This window comes from Protomyctophum parallelum, assembly GCF_964188405.1.
Source record: "Protomyctophum parallelum genome assembly, chromosome: 8".
NCBI lineage: Eukaryota > Metazoa > Chordata > Actinopteri > Myctophiformes > Myctophidae > Protomyctophum > Protomyctophum parallelum.
This window is the reverse complement of record NC_139703.1, coordinates 34,587,436-34,613,240: the sequence shown is the minus strand read 5'-3', so window position 1 is coordinate 34,613,240 and position 25,805 is coordinate 34,587,436. Positions and strand designations below refer to the sequence as shown.

Sequence of the window (25,805 nt, the reverse complement as noted above, 5' to 3'; positions counted from 1 at the left end):
TGAACGCGGATGGTGGCACTGGTAACTTCATAAATGCTAATAGCTAGCTGGCACAGAAATAATTAGTAGCCTACTTCTACATTGCAGTATTGATACTTTTACTTACTGTAAGTAAAACATGTGAGTACTTTTTCCACCAGTGATAATTCCATGTATTTTGTTTATATTTGCTGAATACAGGACAACGTTCTAGACAAGCTGAGTCCCATCTCGCTGGTGGTCACCCACTCCCTCAAACCGGTGGCACCGCGCAGGCACTCGGGAGGCGTCAAGAAGCTGGAGAAGCTGCCCCCTGTTCTCAACATCGTACCTGCTACCAAGCTGCATACTGAGGTTTGAATTGATTGAAAAATGGGGATGTCCCGATACCACAATTTCTGTGTTAGCTAATACCGATACCAGAGAATAATATTTATTATAATAAAACATGTGTTGTTAATAGCAGACTGCTCACTCAAATGTGTACTTGGCAACTAGATAGCAAACTCCACATGCCCCAACATTTTATTTACTTACCATAGTGTCAACCGCTTACCCCTGTGTAGGATCAGTGGTTAGATAGACATATTAGACATATTCACCGATACCAATATGACCAAAAAGGGCCGATACCGATCCTTTTCCGATACCGATACAGTATCGGGACATCTCTAATTGAAAGGCTTTGTCAGAAATGTAAACATCATGTCGTATAGTAAGACGTTGAAGAAACAGTTGTGGGTGCCAGTGGCTCAGGGGTAGAGTGACCGGATGGCAACCGTGAGGTTCCCAGTTCGAACCCGGGCTCCCCCAGAGTTAGTGTCAAGTGTCCTTGAGCAAGACTCTGAATCCCTAATTGCTCCCGATGTGCAGGTTGGTGCCTTGCATGGTTTCCTCCGGCATCAGTGTGTGAATGTGTGTGTGAATGGGGGAATGTAATGCACAATCTCTGTAATCCCTGGATAAAGGTGCTATATAAATGCACGATTTACCATTTAGAATATAAATAATAATCACTTATTTCGTAGTTTTCGTAGATTTTGTAGTTTTTGTCACATTCCTAAGCCATAAATTTGAGACTCAAATGCAGGTCAATTGAATCCCCTACCGGAGACATTAGCATCTCAGCCAGTCATCAAATTATTGGCTTAGGAATGCGACAAAAGCAAAAATAAAATGTGAATTCGTGAATTATTCTTTTGATGCTTCGAGGATAAGACAAATTGGTCCCGGGGACTTGTTTCCAGGTCAGGGACGATGGCGCCCAAACTGCTTCCTTAAAAACAGGTTATATTTGTATGATGACGTCAACTCGTTGTGTAAAAATGACTTTGTTACCACAGCAGGGCTACTACAGATTATCCTCAACAGGATTAGAGCTATGTAGCAACGACAATATGATACATTTGCACTCGTACTGTAATGTCCACCATGGAAACATGTCTAGTTGAAGTGTTGTGCTTTGCAGGTGAATTTCCTGAAGCAGGGATGTGGAGAAGACAGGGTCTGCCAGAGCAACCTGAAGCTCAGCTACCAGTTCGGAACCAGAGACGACACCTCTGAACTCTTCACCCCTCTGCCAAAGTTAGTACCAACCCCACCCAGTGCAAAGGTTTGCACTGGGCTGCAAAAATAAAAAAAACGTTTCCCTGGAAACATATGTATACCTCAACAGATAATAAATGTATGTCTTTGCCAGGTGGTCATGGGCACCTGGCTACCTTTTTTCACTGACGAAAACTAAATGGAAACTAAATGAAAACAAAGCTATCATGACTAAAACTATAAGACTAAATGTATTGACAATTTCGTCAACAAATAAAAACTAGACTAAAATGTTAGGAAGGGACTAGTTGACAAGAGATCCAGGATAAGTCATTTTACACTTGGTTGCATGCTGAAAATAGCAGATCTACAAGCTCACAACGCCGTGCGACACGTTGATAAGTGAAACTAGAAAAGTTTTCTTTGACTAAATCAACTTAATAGTCGACTAAAATCTCATGACATTTAGTCGACTAAAACTAGACTAACACTAAGACGTTCCGGGTGTCTGAAATGTGACTGAAACTAATTGAAAACTATTGAAGAGACTATGATGACTAAAACTAAAATCAAAATGTGCCGCCCAAAAACCAACACTGCGCTCTCTCCCTCTCCAGAGACGAGGAGGGTGTGCAGGTGTTCTCCAAGTCGGACCAGCGGGGGAGGGTGGCCCTGGAGATCAGCGTCTCCAACCTCCCCTCGGACCCCCGTCTGCCCCAGGAGGACGGGGACGACGCGCACGCCGCCAAGCTGCTCGTCTCCCTCCCGCCGTCGCTGGCCTACTCCACCACCCGGGACCTGACCCAGGTATCAGCCGTGTATAATCACAATCAGCCGTATACTAGGGTATGTAAAGCACTGAGGAAACCGAAAGCCTTTCTTCTTTTTTCTTGTTTTAAATAAACTCTATTCAAAGAGTATGAGCATGACATCACATGCATGTCTCACAAAAAGAAAAGAAAATACAACTCTTTGTTTTTATATTTTCTCCCACAACTTTCCCAATTGTTGCGCCTTTCTTCGTCCTTTTTTTCCGTCCTCCAGTACCACACATTTTTGGGCCACTCGGTCACTCACACTCGATCCACTCCAGCATGGCGGGTGTTATGGTGAAATTGGTGACCTGACAAAATGTGTGACCATCTTGTGGACCTCACACAACTTACATGGAGGTCTTTAAATACGTGGCCTGAATACCGATACGTTGAACTCTGCTAATGAACAAACCGCAACGATTTACATTCAAACACTGACGTTATTACGTGAATATCTACACGATTGTCACATATTTCACCAGGTCACCAATTTCACCGTAATGATAACAGTCTTTGTATGATGATGTCAACTCGTTGTGTAAAAAGCTACCTAAAAGCTGTGTAGTACTGTATGTTTCATTTGCCATGGTTGTATAGAAATCCACATACCCCATGACATTTGCATCAGATCATTGACCTTTAAGCCACTGATTTGTGGGGGAAAGGTGCCAAATCTATATTTTTCCAAATCAATACACTATCCCAGATTGCAGCCTAACTCTCGACACGACAGTGTACACATTTAGATTTTGTACACTGCTAGAGTTGCAAATAGATGCTTTAATAGACCTGAGGACGATTCTTAAAAAATGTCTTGAAAAAACCCAGTCAGTCGTTCTCAAACATTTTCATGTCAAGGACCCCCAAAAATATATCTGAAAATATGTTGTTCCAGGGACCCCCCCATAAGCAAAGATTTGAGTTAAAAATGTTCACTCTGAAAGAATATGTATTCAAAGATTTGCGCCATTTTCACGATGTCATAGCGCGGCACTCTGTGCAGCGGTATGAGCTTGTAGATCTGCTATTTTTCAACAGCTAAAGCATAAAATAATGCTTAAAACACCAACAGGGGTAACCACCCAAAAAGGGGTTAACTGTGTTTGTTTCTTTGTTTTTTAATTGTATGTCTCTGTCACTGTCAACACAGGTGTGTCAACTCAAATCCAATGCCAGCTGGGATGTTGAATGTGATCTGGGAAACCCTTTCAAGAGAGACGCTGTGGTAAACTACTTTAAATCCAATTCAAAGTTTGGGAACTGAATCTTCTGTTGTAAAAAATACACATACTGTACACTGTACAGCATAACAAAAAAAAACATTGCATGGATGCACCTGGGACGTATCCTCAGTGATGTATCCTGAGGTCAACAGGGTTTCGGGTCTCGCAACATCATACCCCTCACTCAGGCGACCCAGCCGGGAGTGATCAAGTCCCGACTTACGTCCCAGTAGCTACCCTCAATCAGTCCCACTAGGGAAAAACCAGGGGCACACAATCCGTTGGAACTACTGCAGAACTACTCTGCCATGGCTGGGAGGTACACTTCTGGCACATGGAGGGACTAGGCTCTGTGGGTTGTCTCCTGTCCGGGCCCCTCCTACGTCTCACCAGGTCCACTCCTGCTCTCACCAGAGCGAGGACCTGTGCGTTGCACCAGAGTCCCAGCACCGCAGGGTCATGGTACTGCGGTTCCGCTTGCTGCTTGCATGGCCCTCCTAAAGGCCTCACCGAGGGTTGTTGGGCTTCCTCCTCACGGAGGACACAGGCTGGGGCGCTAACCCATACTGCTCACCCGGTTGCCGTCTACATTCCGGCTGTCACCCGTCTATCCGGTGGTCACCAGACTATACCTGGTTGTCACATAGTCTATTCCTATGAGTCACTATAAATAGAAGAACTATAACAAAAAAACATCGCATGGATGCACCTGGGACGTATCCTCAGTGATGTATCCTGAGGTCAACGGGGTTTCGGGTCTCGCAAAATCATACCCCTCACTCAGGCGAGTGAGGGGAGTGATCAAGTCCCAGTAGCTACCCTCAATCAGTCCCATTAGGGAAAAACCAGGGGCACACAATCCGTTGGAACTACTCCAGAACTACTCTTCCAGGGCTGGGAGGTACACTTCTGGCACATGGAGGTACTGGCACATATGACTACTATGTAGTAATAATAATAATAAGTGGTTCCACTGTAAAATGTGGTCATTCTGGTCATTAATATCAGGTTGTACTATTATACAATTACAATTTAAGCATTTAGCAGACGATCTTAATCCAGAGCGACTCACATTAAGCAAGAACAAAAAACATGGCAATACATCACATACATAAAAAAGTAGTTATCATGAATCATACTCAGAGTCTCTGCCATCTCTATAACTCCAATCATTACCCACACATTAAACCTCTCCATCAAACAGGGACAGGTCCCCCAAGATTTTAAACTGGCCGAAGTAACCCACCTGCACAAGAAAGGGAGCCAATTAGACCCTGGCAACTACCGCCCTATTTCTATTCTTAGCTCCATCCTGGAAAGTGATAGAAAAAACAGGTAGAAAAGTATCTTGCCACCAAAAATATTACGTACAAATTCCAATCCGGCTTCAGAACATCCCACTCCACTGACACATGCCTCCTCTATTTGAGCGACCACATCAAACACGTGGTGGATGCTGGCAAATACTGCGGCATGGTCAAGCTGGACCTCCAAAAGGCTTTTGACACCGTGAACCACTCCATACTGGTTAACAAGCTAAAAGCAATTGATTTTGATAGCACATCAGTGAGCTGGATGCAATCCTACCTGGAGGGGAGAGAACAGATGGTGGAGGTGAACAGAACACTGTCCCCCGCCTCCCAGTGAGCTGTGGCGTTCCACAAGGAAGCATACTAGGGCCTTTACTGTTCCTAATGTAAACGGCATGACATCAGCTTGTGACAGCATCTTGTTCCTGTTTGCAGAATTGAACAAGGTGGACCCTCTTGTAAACAAGTGTAATGCTTTATTGGTCGTCCACAGTCGTCCACAGTTTTGTGTATTGAGTTGTGCTTGAAATGTACTGTAATTCTGCAAACTGTTAATAAATACTTAAATCAATCAATCAATCAATCAAAATACGTAAACTAAGAACAGTGGAATATCTATATAATGAAACTATGCCTATAGGCCTACTATATTGTGCTATGTCTACATAAAATGCTATCTAAGTGTACATAAAATGCTATCTAAGTTACATAAGTTGAGCGTTTGCATACCTGTAAGGTCGTCGGGGCTAGGGTAACTGGGTAAGTGCTACGGGCCATGATGGAGTCTGAAGAGGTGGGTTTTCAGACTACGGCGGAAGATTGGGAGTGAAGCTGCAGTTCTGACTGTAATGGGAGGGAAGTGCATTCCAAAGTTTTGGAGCCAGAAGGGAGAAGAGTTTTGGACGTGTAGAGCGTTGTCCCAGCATTTTTATCATTATAAATTATTATTATTATTATTATTATTATTATTATTATTATATTAACGTCTGTGTTGTGTTTGTCCTTCAGCTGCAGTTCTACATCCTGCTGAGCACAGATTATATCACTATAGAAACCACCGAGCTGAGCATGGATCTGCTATTGGCAACGTGAGTTTACATTTTTTATTTCTTTGACATCTTAAATACCCGAATATAAGACGAATGTGATTATAAGACGACCCCCCCATTTTTCAAGACTCATTGGAAAAACAACATTGAATGTCAAATAGTCTCTGGTCCCCGATTATAATACGAGGTCCCCCATCTTTTGGAGATATTTCCATTGGAAATAAACGTAGTAACTCAAATCCTTGCTTCTGGGAGGTCCCTATAGAACAACATATTTTCAGATGGGGGTCGGCGGCCAATTGCATACATTTTTTCAAGAAAACTGTCAGGATTTAGAAGGCATTTGTAGAATCGTCATTAGGTCTAAATGGGTTAAATGGGTCTAAAAGGTGTATTATGATGATGATGGTTATGATGATGATTATCATTATGTTTATAATATGTGACTGGATAACACAGTCCCAATCAAAGCCCTCCCCTGCTGAGTGATATTAGCCTCGATACCCAGGCTTTCATTTCGTCTGCGCGAAAGATGAAAGCCTGGAAAAAGCCGTGGGCTGAACCAGTCTAAAAGTGGGAGTCAACCCTTCCGCGTAGGCGTCGCTCTAAATTATGTGACGTAGCGCTGCACTAGGGGGGAGAGGAGGGGCCGGGGGTGACGGACAGATCGATGAGATCCAATCAGGGTGTGCGTTTTTCTGAGCCGCGGCCCTCCCATCTAGGCCAGAAATGTCTCTGCTTAGGTCAGGCTAGAGTGATATTAATATTCCATCTTTGTGTTCTCAGTATCAGCGAGCAGTCTGACCTGGCCCCAGTCACAGCCTACGCTAAGGTGGTGATAGAGCTCCCCCTGTCAGTCATCGGGTAAGTGCAGTCAGTGCTCTCATGGACACCAGTAGTAGTGACCAGTGTTGATTTCGTCGACTAAAACTAAGACGGAAAATGTTCGTCGACTACCTTTTTTCACTGAGGAAAACTACATGGAAACTGAATGAAAACTAAGTTATGATGACTAAAACTAAGACTAAATGTATTGACAATTTCGTCAACAGATACAAACTAGACTCAAATGTTAGGAAGGGACTAGTGGACAAGAGATCCACTAAGTCATTTTACACTTGGTTGCATGCTGAAAATAGCAGATCTACAATCTCACAACGCGTCACGCTGCGACGCGTTGTGAGCTTGTAGATCGGCTATTTTCAGCAAGTGTCAAATCAGCCATTACGTGCCAAAATACATTTTAGTCGACTAAATCAACTGTAGATTTAGTCGACTTAAATCGCATGACATTTAGTCGACTGAAACTAGACGAACACTGAAACATTCCAGTTGACTAAAACTAAATGAAAACTATTCAAGAGACTATGACTAAAACCAAAATAGAAATTTGCTGCCAAAAACATCACTCCATTCTGTGGCGAACAATCAGAGAAAATAGAAGATCTACAAGCTCACGTACAACACGTCACAATTAGATTAGGTGTTGACTGACCCTATACCATACCAGTGTTGTTTTTGGCAGCACATTTCTATTTTAGTTTTAGTCATAGGTTCTTCAATAGTTTTCATTTAGTTTCAGTCACATGTTAGTCACCTGGAATGTTTTATTGTTAGTCTAGTTTTAGTCGACTAAATGTCATAAGATTTTAGTCGACTAAATCTACAGTTGATTTACAGTTGATTTTACACTTGCAAATAGCAGATCAAAGATCTGCGACAACGCGTCGCGTTGTGAGCTTATAGATCTGCTTTTTTCAGCATGCAACCAAGTGTAAAATGACTTATAGTGGATCTCTTGTCCACTAGTCCCTTCTTAACATTTTAGTCTAGTTTTTATTTGTTGACAAAATTGTCAGTATATTTAGTCATAGTTTTAGTCATCATGGCTTAGTTTTTATTTAGATTTTATATGGTTTTTGTCAGTGAAAAAACGTAGTATTAGACGACGAAAACAAAACTGCCCTATACTGTATAAACTCCTGGGGGATTCTGGTGGGATCGCTATTTTTGGCATGTTAGGTGAACATTTTTATTTATTTATTTTTAAATATTTTCTAAAGATATCTACAAGATCTACAAGCTCACGTGAACACAATTTAAGGTTGTAGATCGGCTATTTTCACTATTGTCGTCATACAACAATGTACAGTATAACTAAAAAACATCGCATGGATGCACCTGGGACGTATCCTCAGTGATGTATCCTGAGGTCAACGGGGTTTCGGGTCTCTCAACATCATACCCCTCACTCAGGATACCCAGCCGGGAGTAGCAGTGGACCAAAGCATTATGGGAAGGAAGTGAGCCCTGTGTCCATGACATCATGGAGCCCATGGACACTTTGAAATAGCCTACTGAAATATCTAAAAACACAAATTACCCACATAAAAACCACAGGAAAGTGTTTCTTGACTCCCAAACATCATTAAAATATGATCTGGTTGAAAAGGGGTGAAGTGGCCCTTTAAGCAATATAGTCCATCGGTGCCCTTAGAAACACTGCATTAGTCCTTGGTTATTTTGCACAAACTCTATTGTCATGGATTAAGTGTCTGCCAGAATGTGAATCCCTCCTACAAAACCGCCGTGGCTGCAATTCCAACCTGGCCACGGAAAAATAGAAAAAAGTTAATCAAGGTATTTCAATCCTCTTGGCAGACTGTGCTTTCGAATTGTGCTTACACTACAAACTGTTAATACAATTTTCAATCAATCAATCAATCAATCAATCACCCTTGATCTTACTTTGTGTGTCTCACAGAGTGGCCATACCGAGTCACCAGCTGTTCTTCAGCGGGGCTGTGAGGGGAGAGAGCGGCATGAGGGATCTGGATGATATTGGTAGCCCTGTGGATTTTGAGTTCACGGTAAGGGACAAGTGTGTGCAGTGGTGGAAAGTAACTAATTACATTTACTCAAGTATTGTACTTTTGCGTAACATTTTGATGCACTTTTGCTTTACTGGAGTATTTCCAATTTCCAGTACTGTTATTTCTATTCCACTTAATCTCAGAGGCAAATATTATTTACTTTTAATTCAGTACAAATATTTGAAAACTTTAGTTACTAGGTACTTTGTAGATTTTTATTATTATCACAAAACATGTACAGCGCCGAAGTAGTTGATTGTTCATATCCATATCCATTTTGGTCATTTGAAAATATTTTGAAAATATTTTTGTACATTTGATTTTTACCTTTATCTTTATCGTTCAGTTTTTATGCCCCAGATATGTGGAATATACCGGAAAACAGCAGGTCTGCTATACAACTCTGTTATTTTAAATAAATGCTGTTGGCTGCTTCCATCATACTGAGGCTTTTGATTCATTTTTTACGCTCCACTACAACTTTCTTTCTGTATTTTTTTCTGATTATTCTTTATTATTCATATGTTTTTATTCTTACATACAGTTTTATGTTGTATTAAAATTGTTTTTTATTTATTACCAATAATGTCCCCCCTTTTTTCCTCCCTATTTAGTATAGTAGTATCTAGTATCTAGTAGTAATATAATTTTATGCTTTAATTTTTCCTCTTTGTTATGCCAATTCCCAAATGTTCTTTCATAATGCGTTTCTTTTTCATTTCGTCATGGTTCTAGAGGTTTATGTAAAGCCATTTGGTATTGCCTGCTCTACACATAGGTTTTCGTTGCCTTGCCCCTTTTCCATTGATTAGCTCACACTATTAGCTCCATTTCAAAATAGTGTCACAGCAAGGAGAATCAATAAAGGAGAATGTCATGCTAGAAGCCAGGCTTTCTTACCTTTATTTGTAGTTGTTACGTCCCCACCAAAGAGGTCCAGTTGTTGTTTTGTGCAAAAGCGCATTATTGGCTATTTCCCCTAATATATGAATTGAATTGCATTGAATTGAATGGGGCATTGGGTTGTTGTGCTAATACTTTTTTTTGTATATATCATATCTTCATAATGTAAATGGTATCCCAAGCGGCACACTTTACTACTTATTTTTATGGAAATAAGCAAATTAGCATAAAAACCCCAACCCCCATTGAGGGCTTATATTAGGGGAAATAGCCAATAATGCACTTTTGCACAAAATAACACCTGGACCTCTTTGGTGGGGACGTAACAACCTTAAATAAAGGTAAGAAAGCCTTCTAGCATGGAATGCTCCTTTAAAGTGGAATGCGTTCGTTCTTTCAGGTGGCCAACATGGGCAAAGAAGACAAGGCACTCGGCGACGCCTTCCTGAACATCATGTGGCCTTACGAGCTGGCCAATGGGAAGTGGCTCCTGTACCCCGCCAGCGTGGAGATGAACGGCACACGGTGCTCGCCGGCGGACGCCATCGATCCCCTAAAACTGCATCCCAACTCCATCGCCGCGGAACTGGCAAAAACACAACGGCCTCCCAGTCCCACCACAGAGAGTTCAGCCACAGCACCGCCGCAAGCAGGACATCTCAGGGTGAGTGCTGCTGGAAGAAATACTGACTGAGATGTTGTATTACCAGTAAAATACCAGTAATAACACAATGTAAAATATACGCTGTTACAAATACAAGTCCTGTATTCAAATGGGTAAAAAAAAGTACAAAAGTATTGGCATCAAAATATACCTTTGATGACAATTTGCACAAAACATTTGATTGTAAGATCTTCTATTTTCAAATAGCCGAAGTATAACGTCCTAAATGCAAAGTAAACACGTTTGAGAATCACTCTTCTGATTAACAAAAAGGCTCTTGTGTGTGTGTGTGTGTGTGTGTGTGTGTGTGTGTGTCCACCAGGCGGGCAGGAAGGGCCGTTCCCACCCTGAGGAGGAGGAGCCAGCCAGTCAGGTCATCACCAAAGGCAGCGCGGGAAGAAGAACCACGCCATTGGTCGCTGCTTCGGAGAGACGCAAGTCTCTCACACTGGTAAGACGACGGCCATCATTAAAACCAAGACAAGACGCAATGAGGATGAGGTTATTACATAAAATGTTCGCTTGCGCCATCCATCGGCACACAAGTTGCACCAACCCTGTTTTTAAAGGGATAGTTTGATGCCCCCCAAAATGATGACTCACCCCATTTGATGACTCCATTATGCTCCCTTTGCGCTCCCTATGGAGACACAAAGAGAGAGAGAGAGAGAGAGAGAGAGAGAGAGAGGGAATCTGAGTCCCAGCCCATGTGCACAAAATAATGAGAGATGAGGAAGCAAATAAATGAGGATCAAGTCTCTCTCAAGTCTGTGATGAATTGAATACACAGGACCGCCATGGAAAGCTCGCTGTGTCCTCATCCAGTGTTTTGTGTCTCCTACCAGGACTGTCTGTTGGGGTCAGCTCGCTGTGTCCTCATCCAGTGTCCCCTGCAGAGCTTCTCTGGCAAGGCTGTCCTCATCATCCACGCCAGGCTGTGGAACAGCACCTTCATCGAGGTGAGAGATGATTACACGGCTGTCTGTCCATTCTAATTAACCCATTTAGTTTAGACCTGAGGATGATTCTACAATGTCTACTAAATCAGTTTTCTGGAAAACCTCATGTTTCTATATCAGTGGTTCTCAAACTATTTCATGTCAAGGAGCCCCAAAAATATATGTAATTGGCCTCCGACCCCCATCTGAAAATATGTTGTTCCAGGGACCCCCCAGAAGCAAAGATTTGAGTTAAAAACGTTCGCTCTGAAAGAATATATATTCAAAGATTTGCACCACATTTTCACGATTTTTCAAAAATAGTAGACCTACCAGTGCCGCGCTATGAGCTTGTAGATCTGCTATTTTTCAATAGCTAAAGTAGAACATAATGTTTAAAACACCAAAAGGGAAATTAGAATATCTACTGTAATCCATTTTATTTCAAACTGGTTTGAAATGGTTTACCTTGCAATAACATCCCATCTTCTTTGAGAGATCAATGTATACGTATTTAATTGTGACCGCAGATTGCATTTGCTATGGAATCGTGCATTTTCCGTCAATTTGTTGGTTAGTTTGTTGGTCACCCCGACCTGGGCCCCCATATATGGTGCCCAGGGCTCGTGACATCAAGTGACATCATCAGGGATAAAGATGTGGAGACCCTGATGTCATAGTAAATGCGACCTGCTGTCACAGTTAAGCCCATATATGGAGATCCCTGGTGTCATCAATATCGGCCAGCAACTCTACATCTGACCTCAAACCCATTTGACTTATACCTGTCCATTCAAATATCAAACTCTGAACGGGCCCGCCCCAAAGTTATTAGTGTAGCCGCGCCCGGCAGCCGGCGAAAACTAGAGTTCTCGACAGACTTGAAAATGAAGGCCCGCGGCCCTACCTGGGCCCTCATCAAACCCTGTACAGTGTACACTGAAGAGACTGTCCCCACTATCACCCTTAGATGTTCTGCATGACATTCCATATGTCGATCTGACCTCATCAAACCCTGTACACTCACGACATGCTGCTTATATGACCAGAAGAACACTCAACTCATAAACTGAAGCCAAGGTGACACCGTTGAAATTAAGGAATGTAACTGAGGGAAGGAAGCATTAAATGGAATAGTGACTGCTGCCTATGCAACACAACAATGCAGGGACTAGACTACCCTTATTGCATAATGGGTGTATGTCAGTGTTGTTTTCGTCGACTGACGAATTTTTTTTGTCGACTACATTTTTCCACTTAATTGAAAACTAATCTATGACGACTAAAACTAAGACTAAATATATTGACAATTTCGTCAACAAATAAAAACTAGACAATTAGTTGCATGCTGAAAATAGCCGATCTACAAGCTCACAACGCGTCGCAGCGTGAATAGATCAGCTATTTTCAGCAAGTCATTACGACGGCACCAAGGCGCGCCCAAATACATTTTGTTCGACTAAATCAACTCTAGATTTAGTCGACTAAAACTAGACTAACACTAAAACATTCCAGGTGACTAAAATGTGACTGAAACTAAATAAACTATTCAAGAGACTGTCTATCACTAAAACTAAAATCAAAATTTGCTGCCAAAAACAACACTGGTGTATGTATGTTGTATATGGTTTCTTTATCTCTGTCTGCCTCTTCCAGGAGTTTCCAGCCGTCAGTGCTCTGGAGCTGATCGTCAGAGCCAACATCACCGTCAAGTCCACCGTCAAACATCTGATCCTCAAGGACGCTGCGTCGCAGGTACTGACCATGCAGTGTTGATTTCGTCAACTGTGACGAAAAATGTTCGTCGACTACCTAGTTTTCACTGACGAAAACTAAATGGAAACTGAATGAAAACTAAGGTGTGATGACTATAAGACTAAGACTATAACATATTGACAATTTCATTAACAAAGAAAAACTAGACTAAAATGTTAGGAAGGGACTAGTGGACCTTTTCACCAGAGGAGAAAAACTGGCAAAAACGACACTGGTATACTGACTATGTTTTGTTGATGCACCATTTATGAATTAATCTTCAATTATAGTCCATACCCGGGGATTGTGCTGCATCCAAATGATATGCAGGCTTGTGCGTGTGCACGCGACTGCGTGTGCGCGCTATGTGTGTGAGTGCGACAACCCTGGTCAGTTACGACCGTGGCGTGGAGGCTTGTCAATGTGCGTGCGAGTGATATTGGCCCTATTCCGACCATTAGGTTAGTGCAATTGCTCAAGCCACCAGTGTTGTTTCCCTCGTCCCACCAGGTTTCGGTGATGATCTACCCAGAGCCAGGACTGGCTGACCAGTACCAGATCCCCTGGTGGGTCATTCTCATCGCTGTGCTGCTAGGAATCCTGCTCCTGACCCTGCTGGTCGCAGCACTGTGGAAGGTAACACACACGCACACACACACACACACACACACACACACACACACACACACACACAGCGTGCACACAATCTGTACTTCAGTGAAGGTGACTTTTGATGTGTATTCTGCAACAATGATTATTTTTTTTATCTTCAAAGATAATGAGAACCTTCCCCCCTAAAGTGCAGAGAGGACGGTTAAAGGACAACTTTGGCTTTTTTCAACCAAGGTTCATGTTTTAGGTTGAATTATATTACGGAAGAAAATGAACTTTTACAAAATATTCTAATTCATTGAGATGGACCTGTATGTGTGCACGTCCTTGCTTTCCTTTCCTTTCCCCCAGGCCATTTCAGCACTCTTTGATAGGACAATTATTTCTCCTTGATTCCTCTTCTGTCATTTAAACGGTTTATATTTTCCAGCTCACTCTCGTTTGTTTCTCCCTTTTGCTTGTATTCATGTCCGTCTTCTCTGTCTCATTTCCTTGAATTTACTATTTAGTATTCATATATATTTTTAATCTCATTCCTTCCTCTCTCTGTATTTCTCCTTCTCAACTTCATCTGGGGACCCGATATTCCGACCTTCCAACTCCTACTTTCCCTCCTCCATCAATAATTCCCACCCACCCACCCGTCCGTCCGTCCGTCCGTCCGTCCGTCCGTCCATCCATCCATCCATCACTCCACCCATCCATCTTTCCTCCTGTACTCTTCCCTTCCCGTTCACCTCACCTCTCCGTGGCCATCTGGGATGGATCATCCTAGTGTGGGTTCTTCAAGCGCACTGAGCCTCGCCGCCACTATGACACAGAATACTACCGCGCCCACCTCGGGGTGCAGCCTTCGGAGGCGGAGAAGCAGGTGTCAGAGCTATAGGGTCTCAACCACCCCTCCCTCCCTCTCTCCCTCCCTCCCGGACCACCACCACCACCCACCAAAACAAACCCTGTACTCTGGCCTGCCTGCTCTCCCCTCCAACCCTCCCCCCCCCCAAGCGGTAAACATCCTCACCCCGCCTATACCCACAGCATACCAGCCTCACCCTCGCCCTGACGTGCCTGATGTGTGTTGGTGATAAAAAATATGGATGGCATGATGATGATGTGGCCAAACATTTTCGAAATGCGAATGAGAAAAAAGCAAAACGTTTTAGTTTTTAGTTTTCATTTAGGCTTCATCGCATGATGGAGATGCCTGCCAGAAATAACTGGTTTACAAGCAACAAAACAAAATGCTTATAAACATAAAATAGGCTTAACCACCAATTCTGGCCTATTAAAAAAATTACATGATCTAGAAATCTACAGGCTCACAATGTATCTAATAACTGTGAGCTACATGTAATAAAACTATGTCCAGGTTGAATAAATGCAAAGCTGCATATCACTTCCTTGTATTCAAACCGGGGTCCTCTGCTTAAAGGGGGCCACTGCACCCCTTTTGCAACCAGATCTTATTTTAATGATGTTTGGGAGACAAGTGTCATGGACACTGGTCTCACTTCTGGATTACTACAATTACCACAATGCTTTGCTGCACTCTCCCCACCTTGTGGAGAGGGCTGTCACACAGCCTGGGCACACTTGAACTTCCATGCGCGGCCAAAGGAAGCTGTGTTTTGCGTCATTTCCGGGTTTTTAGACAGCTGGTGTATGGAAATGAAGCTCCACCCACGTGGCAGAATGACACTGGGGCAAGCTTTTCCGGGAATCAGGCTCCCACTGGAGCTTCATTTCCATCCACCAGCCAAGGAAGCTCTGAGAAGGAAGTGAAGTGGTCACGTGACTGGGCTGCGCCATGACACTTTCATAGGAGCCAAACTACCCGGAAGTTTGGCAGAATGCATTGGAGTCAATCAGAGCTCAGTGACCAGCTCATGAACAAACATTATTTATGAACAATTGAGACCTTTTGTAAAGTAATCACTTCTGGAAAATAACAGAAGACATGTAACACAATATTGTCTGCTGTGATGTTATTCGATGTGTACACTGTAATTTTTATAGAGGTATGGTATCTCTATAAAAATAGAGATACCATAAAGTACAAAGTACATTTCTGAACGCACCAAGTATTGCGAGACTTCCCACCGTTTCCTGTCTGGCAGCCAAATATCGCGATACTTCGGAGCCAGAAACGATACCTGCTGCTGTTTAGATCCTCAGATAAAATAATATACTGTGCACTCTGTGCACATCGAAAAGTAAGTGATTAGAAAACAACCTGTGATATGTCTTCTGTTATTTTCCAGAAGTGATTACTTTACAAAAGGTCTCAATTGTTCATGAATAATGTTTGTTATGAGCTGGTCCAGTCGGCTCCATTCACTGCCATGTATTCATTGCACTTCCTGTGTGAGTTTCGCTCCCATGAAAGTGTCCATGAAAGTGTCATGGCGCAGCCCAGTCACGTGACCACTTCCCTTCCTTCTCAGAGCTTCCTTGCCACCAGCTGTCTAAAAACTCGGAAATGACACAAAACACAGCTTCTTCTGTCCGCGCATGGAATCTGTAGTGTGCTCCGACCCTTATGGAGACAACATGTAGTCCAGGAAGGAAGTGAGACCAGTTGAACACAATTGAACTTTAGGCCTACCAAGGCTACTTAAACTATTTAGCTTTAGTCCAGTGTTAGCCAACTAAAAATTAACACTGGCATAAAAGGAACTAAAACATAATTGCCCAGAATCTTCTTCAACAAAGATGGCGAAAGCAAACATTCTTTGTTCTGTACTTATACATACAATTGTATGGTACAAAACACTGAAGTCCTTAATTCAACCAGAAAACTAACCCTAACCTCAGTGAAACTATGGTTAAACCTAACCATGACCCTAACCTGTAAAACCAGCGCCCCCTCAGCAACCATCGACTCCCAGGCTCCGCCAAAGAGAGTCTCCCGTGACTTGACACTGGTTCATTCTGGCAATTCCTCTATGAGCCGTTTACCATTGAAACAGCCTTCTTCTAGCTGTGCTTCAAACCAGCATCATGGAATGGCTCATCAAAACAAATAATTCAGCTGCTCTGTTCTCCCAGAGCATTAAAAAAAAGTTTTCAGCTATTTTCTTAGTTTTAAGGGTAACTGTTGTATAATTGCAATATTACACTCGAGGGGGTGGTTTAACGTCATTAATGCACTTCTGCGTTGCTGCAGCATCGCAGACGTGCATTAATGACATTAAACCACCCCCTCGAGTGTAATATTGCTTAATTCACTTCCCCCCTCCTTTCTGTGTGTTTTCAGTCTGTGCAGTGTGCACGTCTCACACCAAACTGGCTCTTGTCATAATGATGGCAGAATGAACTTGTCAAAAGGTCTCAAGTTTTTGTCCACGTTAATAATGTGTGTTTTGTTTTCTCCTAATGGGTGTTTTGAGAGTTTAGCACGTTTAGCACTTCTGACCGAAGTTGAATTTATTAAAATGACAACGCATGTGGATGTTCTTTTTGGGTTTTATTCGTGTGTTACTGAATGATCACCTTGCCTCTGGCTCAGCAACATTTAATGGAAATTAAGCTGTTGCACTCAGTGATTCTCTTCTCTTCTGTTTTTCTTTCTTTTCTTCCTTTCCGCGCAACAACAGTGTGGCTTTTTCCGGCGGCGGCAGTACCAAGAGAAAGTGCCTCAGTACCACGCGGTGAAGATTCCTCGTGAGGACCGGCCACAGTTCCAGACCGAGAAGTCAGGAGTGGTCCATAAAAAGGAGTGGGCCACGCACTGGAGCGACGGGACCTCTTAATATGCTCGGACCCCCCCCCCACTGAGTCAATCAATTTAAAAACACTATGTCACTATCTCCCTTTGCAGCACAATTAACTGGCTGGAAGAAAAGGTGCACCTAGAACTGATGACACCCTTAAATGCGGGTGCACGTCGTGATGCGTCAGTAACTTGTGTGTGTCGGTGCCGCGTTACACGTCGACTGGATCTATCGGATGGTCTATATTTGTACTGTGCATCTGCGTTGGTGTTTTACAGTAAATGCCGGCGCTTCGACGACGTCAATACTTCCCAGTCTAGCTATAGCTGCTCGATAATGTTTTATAGCCCGCAAATGGAGCACTGATGCTCAAATGGACCTCAACGACTGGCATCAATAATGACAGACACACCAGAGGACAACAGAAGCGCACACAAACAAAAGCTCGCACCTCGCGCACTCACGCATGCATACGCGCACACACGCGTGCACACACAGGAGCATGTTGATCCCCTTGAACAAGAAGCCATGAAGGGCTTCTTGCCTTAACTAATGTAAGACTGAGATGGGCAAAACAAAAAAAAAATACATACTTTTTTTTCCTTTTGTTGAGAATGTTTGGGGACTTCCTTTTACATAGAGCTGGTTAACATTAGGAAGTGGTGATATAAAATATCAGATAATCTTAGAGGTTATTAACTAATGTCTTTTCATATGGGCTCTCTGATATGCTGTCAAATATAACGATAAGTTGACCTGGTCATGCACCTACCACAAACGCCCATTTAAGGACATGGAATGTCATCTCAAAGAGGATGCAGTTTTTCTTTTTTTATTTCCCCCTTTTTCTCCCTCCACGTTCCACTTCAAGACGTGAGTGGGATGTGCTGTATGCCAACAATAGAGGGTATGCGCATGCATAAAGTGAATGGCAAATCGAGTAGCAACGTGAGTGGCAAAGTGAGTTTAGCATTGTTTAATGTTTAATGCAATCGCATAAGACTTTTTTGTTTGGATGTTTTGGGCTGTCACGGCCAGCAAGTAGTTTTTTGCCACTCAGTTGCGTTCCCACTTAATTTCCGTGTTTGATGAATGATGTCACGCGCATACCCTCTATCCACTGCCTGAGTGAACTTGAATAAGAACAGGAGAACCATATAGCCTAACAGATACTGTACTGCCGCCATGACGTTAGTGCTGTTTTCAGATTAAACCCACACACATGTAACGGGGAAAAAGTCAAAGAAAAACAAATGTCCAAATCACTAGGCTTACTGTTTGGAACCTTTTTTTATGTTTTATCCCACAATTTTGTAACCCATTTTTTCACCAGTGTCGATTATCTAATGTAATCCTGGGCGCTACAATTCCTCTGCCAACCTGGGGGGGGGGGGGGGGGGCAGCGGACTGACCTCATGCTTCCCTCTATGCATGAGGAGTCCAAGCTGCTTCTTTTCACCTGACGGGAGAGTTTCCCCGGCCGGACGTATAGCGCGTGGAAGGAACATGTTATTCCGACCAGTTCCTTTCCCCTCCATCAGGCGCCCCGGCTGGCCAGGGGGAGGTAGTTTAGGGCCTACTGTTTGTAAACTATACAGTGGGTTTTCTGTGAATTACTCTGAAGGGTCATTGTGTACTTGTTCAGTGCAAACTTATAACTATTTGAATTAATGAACCAAGTTATAAGGCTTTCATTGGACAGCAGCACCAATAGCCCCTTTTAATTTACTTTTCCTTTCTTTTACAAATTTTGACATTTGTACAAATAGTTTTCAAGCTGTAAAGTGGATTGGACTAATCTGTGTGCAGCACGGCCCCAGCGGCAACATTATTTCAACTGGCCAGGATAACTTTGTACTGTACATTACTGTCGTGTCGATACTCTAATGTAGCCTATAGGCCTAACTGTATACAAGTGCCTTATGTTAAAACTGGCATCATTTGTTCTAGTTAAATAGCAAAAAGAAGAAAGATTATATGCTACCTTAGTTGGGATCGGATGGTCACTCGATGGAATAATAAGGATTTCACCAAGATTCAAGCAATGCGAGAGAAGATTCTCTGGAGAGAAATGTGATCCCTCGGGCTGGAATCACACTGACGCATTGCTTTAGATCTGTTGTGGTTCAATGCCATGGCTGTAAAGCATGATCTGAAGGGTCGGCTTGTTGTTTAGGTATTGCTGGACAATCTTGTATTATAGTTAGGTAAAGTTAGCTTAAGTTGTGGAAAATCTGCAAAATAAAATCTTACCACTAGCTTTCTTCACAGATGTGTTCATGAAGGTGTCTACACTCGCATATAAATTAGTTCCAACCCAACTCCCTTGGGAAACTTTGTGACAGCTGCTGAAAGTTGGGGTACCATTATCAACCAATATAAGGCAAAGAATTCAAAATTTCATTATACTTTAAGTAGCATGTGACATGTCAAAATAGGGGGTTTTCAAGATTCTGAATCCATTGCAAAGATTAGTTTTGCACTAAAAACACGCCTTTTGTATAAAAATGCCCATAGCTGTCATCACAAATGTGATGAGGTCAGCACATTTGCGCACGAATTTAGCCCAAGGAGTATTTTCGTGCAAAACTCATGCTTGGAATGGATTGAGCATCATGAAACCCCCCTAGTTTGACATGTCACATGCCCCAACTTTCAGCAGCTGTCACAAAGTTTCCCAAGGGATGTGATTGTAGACACCTTTATGAACACATCTGTGAAGAAAGCTAGTGGTAAGCATTTATTTTGCAGATTTGCCACAACTTGAGCTAACTTTACCTAACTATTAGCTGCATGAAGCTCATATTGCCGTTCTGATAACCCCCCTTCCCCTTTTCCTTTTTGTGTCTGTGATTCAATGTTTTATTTATTTTTTGGATTGGCTGCACTGTTTTAACACTGTAAATAAAAATAAATGGAGAAATTTTAAAACCATTAGGATAAATGTGTGAATGGCATGTTGAAAATAATTTGTTCCAGGATCATCATGGAAGAGTCAGGACTCAGGACGACAAAGTGATTGACAGTACACTGAATAGACGTGTGGTGTTATGTAAAACCTGCAGTTCACTATAAGATCCACAAGATGGTGTTGCCAACCTTCTATTCTGGCTATTATCTGATCTAGTATTGAACAAAGACGTCAAACTACTCTGACATGTTATAAACAAAAACAAATGGAACATCTGATGTGTAATATTATCACTGTAATCTAACATAACTGTTTGATACAGAAATGTAGAGATGATAAACTAACAGCTAATTCTCAAAGGTCATGCCTCCTGTATAGGCCTGTCCTCCCCATTCTGGTACTCCCATTCTGTGTAATGGGAGTAACATTGTTTGTATGAATATATTTACTGGCAAATGTTGTCCATTGCCTTATCACCGTGTCATAGCCATAGGATGTGCTTATTATCAAAAACAAAAACATTAGAAGAGGGGTCGTACCATAGATATACATATATATAAGAAAGTGAAGTCAAATGGTGACCTTGGTGCTTACTTACCTGGTGGTGGAGGTGTGTAACTGTCACAGATAGATAGGGCTTTCAAATTTGAGACATTTATAATGGGGCTCAATGGCAGATATTAAAAAAGCACTTTCACTTAGAAACTCCATTCACAATTTTTATAATTCAGCTTACTGTGGAGACACATGGGGGGGACATGCTGGAACTTTTTACTTTGAAATGTTTTGTAGTTTCTGAGTTATTTAACTTAAACGCCCAATGCATTCTCAATGGCAATAGCACAAACTTTGTAAAAATCGTAGTTAAAAGTTCCAGCATGTCAGAGACAGGACTTGAACCTGTGGCCTCCTGATTCCCAGGCAGGCTCTGTAGTCTGTACCCAGTGAGCCACTGTGCAAGCTGTTCTCAAAACGCAGAATAGATAATGACAGAAGAGCCTTAATTGTTTCCATTGTGGTTCATAAAACATTCGAACGTCTAGAGAAAAACAACAGCAAAAGAAACAATAGACAAATCTCCTGTTAGTTTATTTTTTGCATTTTATTTTTGTATCAATGTTGTTACTCAAAGGGAACAGCAGACTGCATTGTGGCAGGTAACAAGTAGATCAGTGACTTAGCACACTGGCTGCATGTTCTGGAGGTTGTGGGTTCAATCCCCACTCAAGTATTTACTTGACAAAATCTGCCATTGACCCCCATTCTGAATTTCTCAAATGTAAAAGCACTATATTTCTAAAACTATGAAACATTTCAAAGATTCCTTTCCAAGCAAACATGTCCACTGTAAGATGAACCTAAATAGGTTGGAATGCGGAATCTAGGTGTACGTATGTAGGACTAGTAGCATGCCAAAGTTTGTGCTATTGCCATTGAGAATGTATTGGGCGTAAGTTAAATAACTCAGAAACTACAAAAAGTGCTTTCAAATTCGAGAAATGTAAAATGGGGCTCAATGGCAGACATTGGCACGTCAAAAAAGCACTTTCACTTAGAAACTCCATGCACACTTTTTATTATTCAGCTTACTGTGGAGACACATGCTGGAACTTTTTACTTTGAAATGTTTTGTAGTTTCTGAGTTATTGTGGGCACACACTAGTTACTCTCAGTTTATATTTGTGGGCTCGCCACAGCGAGCACACAATAGTTATTGCCAGTCTATATTTATTGTGGGCTCGCCACAGCGAGCACACACTAGTTATTGCCAATTTATATTTGTGGGCTCGCCACAGCGAGCACACAATAGTTATTGCCAGTCTATATTTATTCCGCCGCTTCTTCTTCTTTATTCCGCCGTTTTTTTGGCACCTAACTACTTCCGCATACTTTATACTAGAAATTTAGTTCAAACTTCAAACTGTTCAGCTCTTTGCAGTTATTTATGCTAACATTTGAATTTTTACAAAGTTTTATACTTTTTATATTTTTTAACTTTTTAACTTTTTTTTACATTCTTTATAGTGAGAGTCGATGGAAGAAAGGTCCCATTTTTCACAGTTAACTTTTTTGAGCTCTTATTACTCCGTCATACTTTCACTATGAAACTTCATTCAAACTTTATAATGTTCATCTATCTTTGAACTTTAATTGGTGAAAAAGTTGTTTTGAAAAAGTTTATACTTTTTAAAATATTTAACTTTATTTATAGTTTTTTCCTACAATTGACAATGTATGGGATTTATCTCTAAATCAACCTCACTTTTGCAGCCTCATTACTCTGGCATACTTTGTCGTAGAAACGTGACTTTAGAAAGCTCACACGACTCTGGACTTTTTCGTGGTTCAAACCGTATTCGAATACGTTAAACGGTTTTTCCGAAATCGCAGTTCAATCGCAGGCCGTTTCGCCTAATTAGTGCCAACTTAGAGTGCGGGGATTCTTTCACTAGAGTGCGGAAGACAGAAAATCTTTCCTTGAAAATTTACCAAACAAATTGTCGTCCCGGCCAAAATATTCATTTTACATGCATGTTCTTTGGTCATTTTGTAGCCACACATGTCCTCTTTCACACAATGTGACCACCAAAGCACAGAGACATACAGAATGTGAACTACGGCCTTTTAAGTGACACAAATACAGTCAAGATGCTCATTGACCTCCATTGTAAAATTCTTACGAGGAAATTATCGCGATGACAATTCTTAACTCGCTCTTATAACCACATTTTCGATCGTACCAACACCACAATCGCACATGGTGTACCTCAATATCTCAGGCCACTCACAGCGAAAAAAATATTTGCATTCGACTTTTACTTTTTGCGATAGAGCAATTTGTTTGGGCATAGTTTCCCCCCATTCAGGACCATTGTAAAATAGCAGACCTTCAAGTTGCGCGCCACTCATAGTGCTGGCTTTTACACTTCCACAGCTGAGACATATAAGGGCTTAATTACAGGGCTGAAATTAAAGTTACAAGATCTCAATGAGTTGCTCTGCGATACCTTGTGGGCTTGTAGGTCTGCTATTTGTGCAATTGGATGGCCTTTACACAGCTCTCGCAAGAGCACGCACGCACGCACGCACGCACGCACGCACGCACGCACGCACACACACACCCTGTCTTCCTATTGGCTGGCCTTTACACAGCTCTCGCAAGCGCACGCACGCACGCACACACGCACACACGTTTATAAAAAAAATACTTTCAGAAAATAAAAAAAATTAAAAAAAAAAAAATTAAAAAATTAAAAAAAAACATTTAAAAATTTAAAACTTTAACTTTTTTTTTTAAACTTAAAAAGAAAAAACTTTTAATAAAGAACTTAATATTATAATTTTTTTACATTTAAAGAAAAATCTTAGACCATTATCAATAATCATTGTGTTTATGCTTTTAAAGATAGGCCTATATGCTATTTGAACCTTCTTTTTACATGTAAAAGTATGCTATTTCTGTTAAGCTCATGAATGCTTTTATATGTATACTCCATTGGATTTACTCTTTTTTTTCTTTTTCTTTTTTACCTTTTCTTAATTCATCAAGAATACATTGTAAAGCATTATTCATACATTACAAATCATTAGTAGACAGTAATACTTTACTTACTTTATTCTGCCACTTTTTGGGCATCGTACTACTTCCACATACTTTATTCCGCTTTATGCAGTTATTTATGCTTATTCTTTTTACCAATTTTTATACATTCTTTTTAAAACTTTTCCTTCAGCTTTAATACATTTTCTACTGTACATTATATACATTGCGTCTTTTGGCGAGCCCACGCAGTTTCTGCAGGGAACTGCTTTCTAGTTTAACTTAAACGCCCAATGCATTCTCTATGGCAATAGCACAAAATTTGGCATGCTACTAGTCCTACATACTTACACCTAGCAACCCCATTCTAGCCTACTTAGGTTCATCTTACGGTGGACATGTTTGCCTGAAAAGGAATCTTTGAAATGTTTCATAGTTTTAGAAATATAGAAAAACGAGGATAAAAACGAGGATAAAAAAAAAAATCAAAATTCAAAAAACGATGGGCTATAACCCATCGTTTTTTTAATTTTGTAATTTTTTTCAAATCCTCAAAAATGATGAAAAACGGCGTGCTATAGTATGCCGTACGATATGGGCTATAGCCCATGGTCCAAAATGATGAAAAACGAGGATTAAAAAAAAATTCAAAACTTCAAAAAACGATGGACTATAACCCATCGTTTTTTTCATTTTTTTCAAATCCTCAAAAATGATGAAAAACAGCGTGCTATAGTATGCCGTACGATATGAGCTATAGCCCATGGTCCAAAATGATGAAAAACGAGGATAAAATAAAAAAAATCTAAATTAAAAAAACGATGGGCTATAACCCATCGTTTTTTTTTTCGTTTTTTTCAAATCCTCAAAAATGATGAAAAACGGCGTGCTATAGTATGCCGTACGATATGGGCTATAGCCCATGGTCCAAAATGATGAAAAACGAGGATATTATTTTTTTCAAAAATTAAAAAAAACAATGGGCTATAACCCATCGTTTTTTTTTAATTTTTTAATTTTTTCCAAATCCTCAAAAATGATGAAAAACGGCGTGCTACAGTATAGTATGCCGTACGATATGGGCTATAGCCCATATCCTCGCGGTGTATAGCGGTGTATGAGAATGGGTGTTGCGGAGGATGAGAGCATTCCTCTCATCCTCCGCAACACAATGCATTCTCTATGGCAATAGCACAAACTTTGGCATGCTACTAGTCCTACATACTTACACCTAGCAACCCCATTCTAGCCTACTTAGGTTCATCTTACGGTGGACATGTTTGCCTGAAAAGGAATCTTTGAAATGTTTCATAGTTTTAGAAATATAGTGCTTTCAAATTTGAGACATTTAACATGGGGCTCAATGGCAGCTCTATAGGCACGTCAAAAGTCACTTTCACCTAGAAACTCCATTCACACTTTTTATTATTCAGCTTACTGTGGAGACACATGCTGGAACTTTTTTTTATTTTTATGTTTTGTAGTTTATGAGTTATTTAACTTAAACGCCCAATGCATTCTCTATGGCAATAGCACAAAATTTGGCATGCTACTAGTCCTACATACTTACACCTAGCAACCCCATTCTAGCCTACTTAGGTTCATCTTACGGTGGACATGTTTGCCTGAAAAGGAATCTTTGAAATGTTTCATAGTTTTAGAAATATAGTGCTTTCAAATTTGAGACATTTAACATGGGGCTCAATGGCAGCTCTATAGGCACGTCAAAAGTCACTTTCACCTAGAAACTCCATTCACACTTTTTATTATTCAGCTTACTGTGGAGACACATGCTGGAACTTTTTTTTATTTTTATGTTTTGTAGTTTATGAGTTATTTAACTTAAACGCCCAATGCATTCTCTATGGCAATAGCACAAAATTTGGCATGCTACTAGTCCTACATACTTACACCTAGCAACCCCATTCTAGCCTACTTAGGTTCATCTTACGGTGGACATGTTTGCCTGAAAAG

The 25,805-nt window shown here is 41.3% G+C and overlaps 2 protein-coding genes across 4 annotated transcripts in view; both read left to right on the top strand.

Annotated features, from left to right (window-relative positions):
• The window catches only part of itga7 (integrin, alpha 7), an 82,801-nt gene extending 62,238 nt beyond the window's left edge, over positions 1 to 20,563 (top strand). The window contains exons 13-26 of one of the 3 annotated variants that reach the window (XR_014569660.1): positions 181 to 333; positions 1,448 to 1,563; positions 2,142 to 2,370; positions 3,490 to 3,564; positions 5,881 to 5,960; positions 6,708 to 6,785; positions 8,686 to 8,791; positions 10,098 to 10,361; positions 10,684 to 10,812; positions 11,207 to 11,320; positions 12,956 to 13,054; positions 13,565 to 13,690; positions 14,442 to 14,673; positions 17,263 to 17,401. Coding sequence is in view for 2 of the 3 variants with exons in the window: in XM_083771697.1 (XP_083627823.1) it covers positions 181 to 333; positions 1,448 to 1,563; positions 2,142 to 2,370; positions 3,490 to 3,564; positions 5,881 to 5,960; positions 6,708 to 6,785; positions 8,686 to 8,791; positions 10,098 to 10,361; positions 10,684 to 10,812; positions 11,207 to 11,320; positions 12,956 to 13,054; positions 13,565 to 13,690; positions 17,263 to 17,418 (1,725 nt within the window). In the remaining variant the exon portion in view is untranslated. Of the gene's footprint in view, positions 1 to 180; positions 334 to 1,447; positions 1,564 to 2,141; positions 2,371 to 3,489; positions 3,565 to 5,880; positions 5,961 to 6,707; positions 6,786 to 8,685; positions 8,792 to 10,097; positions 10,362 to 10,683; positions 10,813 to 11,206; positions 11,321 to 12,955; positions 13,055 to 13,564; positions 13,691 to 14,441; positions 14,674 to 17,262 lie in introns of all 3 variants that reach the window. The other 2 variants (XM_083771697.1, XM_083771698.1) reach the window with 2 other exon arrangements.
• adsl (adenylosuccinate lyase) overlaps positions 1 to 25,805 on the top strand; it is a gene marked incomplete at both ends in the record, with an annotated part of 382,286 nt that overhangs the window by 309,472 nt on the left and 47,009 nt on the right. The window lies entirely within an intron of this gene.